Genomic DNA, 8,171 nt, shown 5'->3' with positions numbered 1-8,171 from the left:
GATCCTTATCAATTGTTGCTCAATCTGATTCTCAAATCATTCCAAGTGCTCATGTTAGTAATATGCTCAATGCTATTTTGATGTTCCTTGAGCCTCGTACCAAGATGTTTCTAATCTCTCAATCCGTTATCTGATAGTGAGCTCTTGTTGTTATTAGATTTGAAAAGTTTAAAAAAAATAGTACACTTTGTCAATATGTTTAGAATAAACCAACCATTTCCTATCATGCACCTCTCCATTTTTCAATTTTCTAGAGTAATAAGAATAAGAAAAATGCCTAAAGGTATTATCAGCAAGGGATTCAAGATTTTCTTCTCTTATAGACCCCTTTTAAACTAAAATGTCCCTTGCTTTGTCATCAAGATTATTCCAAAATCTTAAATCATAAATATCTACAGTATAGGTTTGTTGTTCATCAACACTTTCTGTATCAGGTGAATTAGCAAAGTTTTCATTATCGCGCAAATTATTTTCACCATCATTGATGTCATTATGCTCATCTAAACTTTCGTTAGGCCTTTGTTCAATAGTAACTATGGTTAAGGCTAAGTCCTCAGCATCCCTAGATGAACCTGTATTGCTCCTTAAAAAAATTATCAATGGCACCCTTTTGGGATTGTATCAAGTCATCTACTCATTTTCTCTTTTTTTTTATCACATCCGACAAATGCTTTCAAGATGACATTTTACCAATTACCACAAGATGGTAAACTAACCAAACAAGATGAAGACAGAAGACAGTAAACTAACAAACCAAACGATTAGGGAAGAAAATCACCTGGAGGCTGGAGTCCTGGATCTATTTGAAGTTGAAGGCAGAAGACTTCAAGTGTTGTACTGTTGTGCGGTTGTCGGTTGTGCGCCTATGCCACTCAATCGGCATGCGCACCCACCTTGGCCCCTCCACAGATGGTGGCTCACCATTGCCTCACCGCCTAGGCGCCCACCACCCACTGTCACCACCTCCCGATCTTGGCTTCACAGCTCTCATTGTCCTGCAGTTCCGCTCGACGGCCTGACTGTGAAGTGCTAGTGTGCATGCACGTCCGTGATTGCAGTGCTCACCAACGGGCAACGACGTGACTGGTGACGATCTATTTAGTATTTAACAGAGAATCAAGTAGGAAGAAAGGGCAAGAACTGAAGAAGGGAAGAAGTATCCACCTTGTATGTGTATGCAACGACTAATACATGAAATTGAAGTCTTCTCCATTAATTGCGGCACGATTTTGGAAAAGAGAGAAGGGGACTGGGTTGGGGATTTGGGATTCAGGAGGCTGGCCGGTGGCGGTGGGCGCAAGGCACAACGGGCGCACGTGATTGGGGAGAAGAGCGATTGGGAGAAGAGGAACGTCGACCGCAAGACTTCAGTCTTCAGAGAGCGTCTATTGGGCATTTGGGCCGCATGGACTTTGGCTTCGGCTTATCTGGACACATGAGCCACAAGAGATGATGTATACATGTATTATGTATAGGGTATACATACATGCCTAACTTTTGGGGGCCCTGGGCCATTGCCCCTACTGCACTTGCCCAGGGCCGGCCCAGTGTATACCATATATTATATACATTATTATTGGCTTCGATGATACATACACAACTATCTCTTTCTTTATGACAGTATATTTCACAATACAAGTGCTACCACAGAAACTGTGAAAGCAGACAGAGTGTCATAGATGGTTTCTTAGACCGAACCCAACCGACTCCCGTCCTGGCCCTCATTCCCGTCGCGATGGGAAAACGGCTGCGACGGGAACGCGATACGTCGTCCAACACCTTCCCTTCCCGGCGCGGCGCAGGACGGGAAAGGAGAGAGGTTCCATCGGCCGTGGGAACCTCTCTCCGTTCCCTTCGCGCGGAAGGCGAGCGCGGAAGGCTCTGGCCGTTGGCGTCGCGTGCTGGTGTGAAAGACGCAGAGAGGAGGGGCGAAGCCGGCATGAGCAGGGAGGAGGGCGGTGCAAGGGTGGGCGCGCAGTGGTGTCGGGGCAGGTGGCCAGTTCGAGCGAGGGGGGAGGGAAGTGGCGACGTCCCCGGAGGTGGCCAGGCGGCGACGAGTTGAATCGACGAAAGGTACCACCGTGTCCCCATCTGCTTCCTATGGATCTAGGGTTGGGGAGGTCAAAGAAGGGATCTGTTCAAAGGTTCGGGGTACGGAGTCAATTAGGTGAGTAGGGGCCTCCGTGCTGAGGCGGTAGACGGAGGGGCAGGTGGCACAGGGTACCAGCGCAGCGGTGGGGTGGCAGCAGTGTCGGTGGATTTAGTTTGGTAGGGGCACACTTGGTGCAGCGGCGGATGGAGGGGCAGGGGGCAAGGGGTGGGCTGCGGGGCCGTCGGTGGGTTTTGGTGGTAGGGGCCAACGCCCTGCGGTGGCAGACGGAGGGGCAGGGGGCACACGGGCCCAGGGGGAGCTGGCGGTGCCAGCGGTGATGGTTTGGCCTCCGGCTCATAGGATTCCGATGGTGGATGTTGTAGATGGACGTGGCAGCTCTGGCGGCTCTAGTCTCCATGATGCAAGACCATGTGCAAGAGGCGGCCGACGCGTTGAAGAAGTTAGCGAATGACAACTTGAGCCCAGAGAGCACACCGGCGGTAGTGGACCTTAACATGGCGCTGGTAGAGGTGGATGCCATTGCCGGTGATTTTGGTTAGCTCGTATTCCAGGTGGAGGATGCGCTGCACCGCTCCTCTATGTCCTTGCCTACTGACTTGGCGGACAGGAGTAGCATGGGGGAGGAAGAAGATCCATGGCCGTCCAGGAACAATGACGGAGATGACATCGAGCTGTCGGAATGGAGCACGGATGAGGTGCTTTGTTCCAGTATGGAGGATGGCATCTCCGTTGAATCGGATAGATCGTGGCGGCTTTAATCGGGTCCCCTGTTAGGTTTCCGAGTAGTGAGGTTCTTGTCCTCCATTACTGCTACATCCCTCTCCTGCTATGAATTCTGGTAGCTTTGAACTAGGTCTTGTTGTCGGTTTGATCTATGTAATGCCACTGAATTGGATTCATGTATGAATGCAAAACCCTGTGTGCCCATTTGAATGATGATGTTCCATTTGTTTAGGTATCTGTTTGTGCTTCCTACCCCATGTGGATATTGGTCTGAATCTGTGAGGCACCTGGAAACAATGTATTACCATTTGGTACAGATGTTTTCATACTGGACATGGTTAATTAGTTGAAATGATCTACAAGAATGTTGTCCACATTTGGTAGGTGTAGTGTACAGTTGCTATGAAAGTTTATAATTTGGTTGTATGTGAGGCAGGATGATTATGTCATGTATGCAAATACATATGGTTTAATAGGGCATGCTATGAGTATATTTGTGTATGCATAGTTTCCAGAAGCATTTGGGGGTGTTTATAGTCAATGTCCATCTTTTTTTAATTCTTGCATATGGCAGTACATATTGTTAAATGGTTGTGCTATTTCAATATGATGTATTGAAGCTCATCACTGTTAATGGGGCAATTGAACAAAAGGTTTCATACATGTCTTGTCCTGGTGGCATGGGTAACAAAACAAAATGTTCTGCAAGCAAAAAAATGGCTATTCGGTATTGTGAAGTGTACAGAAGGGTTTGAGGGGTTCAATAGCTTTCGGTTTAATAGCTTTAGGTTTCATACATGTCTTGTCCTGCTATGCTTACATTTCCTTCAATGATGGTGCGCATATTCAGTCTTTGTATGTTCATATAATCTCTACTATAACTGATTTGAAGGGGAGGTATGGATCCTTTTTATGAGAGTATACTTCAGGACGGTTTCGACCGTATGACTTGGGCGGGGCAGGAGATGGGGACCAAGGGGGGTTATCGGACGTACCTGATCCAGACTTCTCATAGTTTGGTGTATCTGGGAATCCGGGTGTAAATTCGGAGGTAGGGCAGTTCAGCTTGGGAAGCGATGAGAAGGGTAGGAAGAAGGTTACCTCGAAGAAGAAGAAGAAGAAGAAGGTGGAGCCGAAAACTGATAGAACCAAGTGGACAGACGAGGAAGATGAGTTGTTGGTGTCGGCTTGGCTAAATATGACCCAGGATCTGGTTGTTGGGACAGATCAGTCGAAAGAGACCTATTGGGGACACATCGCAAAGTACTTCAACACATATAGGAAGCCAAGCATGATGCTAAGGTCCGACAAAGCGCTGATCAACCACATGAAGCTCATCACTGATGTCGTTACTAAATTCACGGTGCATTACAGGAAGGTAGAGCAGCTGAATCCGAGCGGCACCAATGAGCGTGACAAGGTAACCAATGTTGCGGCTATTTTGTTAAATGTTAATGTACCATGATTGGTATAGACACACTGACTAATATGTTTTTTCAGATGGCTCGAGCCTACACGGCATATAAGGCAATTGAGGGCAAACCGTTTGCGTACACTCACTGTTGGGTGATGCTTGCCGACCACCCTAAATGGCATGCACACGAATCGGCTAGGGCACGGAAGGTCCAGGATGTTGTGGACGCGCAATGCAGCCAAGCTGCGTGCAACAACGTCCCAAATGATGCGGCGTCGAACGCTTCCACGGATCTTCCCCAACCTATTGGCCGTGACCAAGCCAAAGCTGCCCGTGCGCACAAGTCACCGTCCACCTCGTCACTTCCAACCGTTTCCGGAGGTATGTATGAATGACACCTACAGGACCTCACCGAAATGAAGAAGGTTATGGTCGAGTTGAAGAAGGAACAGATTGAGGTGATGCGGCTGCAAGCGACAGTCCGAGTGAATGATCAAGACGAACGTATTATGAAAGTGGACTTGGACACTGTTAGCGGGCCACTACGTGAGTACTATAGGAAACGCCAAGAAGACATATTGGAACGGTGGAAGCTCCTAGAGGATAAGCCGTAGGCCACTTGTTTCCTATTCTCAAGGATGTGCTTGGCAATCACACCAACAGCGTCCTCTGTTGTTTCCTGCGTCCTCATTTGTTCTTGTTTCCGTGTTTACATTGAACTTTGCATTGTAATATTTATGTGAGACAATTAGTTCTTGTTTCTGTGTTCAAACATGCAACATTGGATGGCCCGTACTTCATGGATTTATGCATAGAAGTTGCTACATTGACTGATGAATGAAGAGATATCACAGGGGCCGAACATCTCGGTTCACACTACCAACATTGATGCACGATAATACCACGGATAGGAGCTTCGAAACAATAAGTACCATAGGACATACAACCCATAAGAGATGCTAGAAACTAAATAATAAAATACTTCATTGGTAGGCAGCTACTGTGCTCCATGCAGGCTCCAGAGGTGCTCAATAAGGTCGTCACGCAATTGGTGGTGCATTGCATGGTTCCTGATAGCTTGAGTGGCTTCGACATAATGCAGGACTCCTTGATCAGCATCTTGATGCACTGGCGTTGTCTCCCCCATGAAGTCGAACACCTGCTCCGTCAAAGCGCTTCCATGCTCATCCTCAATTATCATGTTGTGGATAATGATACATGCGGTCATTATATTATGCAGTGTGTTTTGATCCCATACTCTAGCAGGTCCGCGGGCAATAGCAAACCTAGATTGCAAGACACCAAATGCACGTTCAACATCCTTGCGGACAGATGCTTGCATGGCAGAGAAATGGATGCTCTTGTTGCCTCTTGGTGATGGAATTGCCTTCACTATAGTCACCCATTCGGGGTAAATGCCGTCGCCGAGGTAGTACCCCATGTCGTACCTATTACCATTAACGGTGTACGACACGTTTGGCGCAGTCCCATCGGTAAGCCTGGTAAATAAGTTAGACCGGTGCAAAATATTTATATCGTTTACACTACCAGGCATCCCAAAGAAAGCATGCCAAATCCATAAATCGTACGACGCAACCGCCTCCAAAACTATTGAAGGCTTGCGAGTATGGCCCGTATATGCGCCATGCCACGCTTTCGGACAGTTCTTCCATACCCAATGCATGCAGTCGATGCTCCCCAGCATCCCGGGGAACCCTCGCAGCTCGCCTTTGGCCAAGAGGCGAGCGGTATCCGCTGCAGTGGGATCACGGAGATATTCATCTGAGAACAGCTCGACAATAGCCTGCACAAACTTCCGCAATGCCAGCATCGCTGTGCTGGCCCCGATCCGCACATACTCGTCAACTGCGTCAGAACTGACTCCGTACGCTAGTTGACGGATCGCCGCAGTCATTTTTTGCAAGGGGCTCAGGCCGAGCTTCCCGGTTGCATCCCTTCTCTACCGGAATCATGCATCATGCTGCTCCACAGCGGCCACAATTCTCAGGAACAAGCGACGCGTCATGCAAAACCTGGTTCCATAAACATTCGTTATTAAGTGTCAGTTGTTGCATACGTCCTGCATTACGAATATGAACTTACCTCTGCCGGAACATGGCATCACCGTACACAGGGTAGTCGGCGAAGTAGTCGTTGTAGTGGCGATGGTCTATGACCGCATGGCCTAGCACGGACCCACGCTACTGACTTTGACCCTCAGCTACTGCTTGTTCCTCCTCGATGGCGAGAAGCAAAAGCAGCTCCTCCTCTTCGTCACTCGAATCTGAGGAGAACATTAGCATTTCCTCCGAATCTGAAGAGTTCATTGTGTATATGCAATATGTGCAAGAAGTTTGACTCCCAATTAAGGAGGCTGACCCCTTTTATAGTGCTTCGAATCTTCCCTTCGAAGCCACCCGTGAGTAGCTTCCTTAGCAAGGCAGTCAGAATGGACCACATTTCCTTCCATGGGAAGCCTTGTACACAGGCACCACTCTCCCCCGTACTGCATAAGACCATACATATACCATATATATGCATCACAAGTTAAAATACGGTTCGGGTTAAAAGAATTATAGAATGTTGGAGGTCTATTGGGGAAGGAAACGGGGAAGGGAATGCTGTTGGAGTGCAGGATTCTGAAGGGAACGAATATGGGAAGGGAATCCTGCCGTGAAGGGATTTTGGAGTGGGAAGGGAAGGAAACCGTTGGGGTTGGTCTTAGGACCCATCACTGACAAAGTATCTAGAGACGATTGTAAAAATAGATGTGTATATAACATAACCTATCGTCTTGGTATGCTAGAAATCACAAACGTTTTTCGATAGAAACCATCTTGGTGTGCATGTAACCATTTGTGATGTGTCATACGACATAGATGAACATTAAGAAAAACCGTTTATAATGTCAAGACACTTACATTAAGAAAAACCATACGTGATGTGAAGACACAGAGGGGCATAGACGAATATTAAGAAAAATAGACGAATATTAAGAAAAATTGTCTGTGATATGAAGATAAAGAGGGACAATAACCACAGACGGATATTAAGAAAAAATTATATGTGATGTGTCATAAGATACAGACGAATATTAAAAAAAAACTGTTTGTGATGTTTCATAACATACAAACAGATATTAAGAAAAATCGTCTATATAACAAAAAATCGTCTATGATGTGTTATAAGAAACAGACGGACATTAACAAAAATTGTACATGATGTGTCATAAGACACAGATGGACATTAAGAAAAACCATCTAGAATAAGACACATGCATATATTTTTTTTAAAAAAATCATCTATGTCTGTAGGGTAAATATTTTATGAATTTTCAAATGGTGTCAAATGAAGAAAAAATTATATGAAAAGCTCTCAACGAGATCTACAACTTTGCAGTTTCTAATCTTTTTATTGAAGTAATTTAGATGCCCAAATAGTTATCCAAAGTTTCAAACAATAAGTATCAAAAGGATAAAATATCCTATTGCTATCAGCAATGATATACATGTGAAATAGTCAAGAAGCTACGCGCGAGGCCGAAGGTCGCATGTTTGATGCTCACAAACCACACTCCCGCGTATTTCATACAAAAAATCATGTCTTGTATAATGACATGGCATGAGTCGCATCACGATGTGGCTGGGTGCGAAAAGATTCTCATTAAAACATTAAAATAAACTATTTTTCTCAATATGAATCATCTATATTAAAAACGTTCCATCATTTTCAGAAATCTCATCATTATTATAGATGATTCTTTTTTAAATCGTCTATAATAATCTTTACAGACAACTTAAAAAACCGTCTATATAAAAATATTCTACTAAATTATTTTTTATAATAAGTTTATAGATGCTTGCATGTGAGATCCATCATGCAAGGCGCAAGAATGATGAGCTCATGCATGGTTGGCGCGTG

The 8,171-nt window shown here is 45.6% G+C and overlaps 1 protein-coding gene across 1 annotated transcript; it reads right to left on the bottom strand.

Annotated features, from left to right (window-relative positions):
- Window positions 1-5,247: 5,247 nt before the first annotated feature.
- Window positions 5,248-6,165, bottom strand: LOC133918041 (uncharacterized). The gene has a single exon (XM_062361813.1). It carries the CDS (start codon window positions 6,163-6,165, stop codon window positions 5,248-5,250), a length of 918 nt encoding a protein of 305 aa, XP_062217797.1.
- Window positions 6,166-8,171: the final 2,006 nt, after the last annotated feature.

The sequence above is a fragment of the Phragmites australis genome, chromosome 5, assembly GCF_958298935.1.
Source record: "Phragmites australis chromosome 5, lpPhrAust1.1, whole genome shotgun sequence".
NCBI lineage: Eukaryota > Viridiplantae > Streptophyta > Magnoliopsida > Poales > Poaceae > Phragmites > Phragmites australis.
The sequence above is the reverse complement of the archived record's forward strand: the minus strand, read 5'-3'. Positions and strand labels throughout refer to the sequence as shown.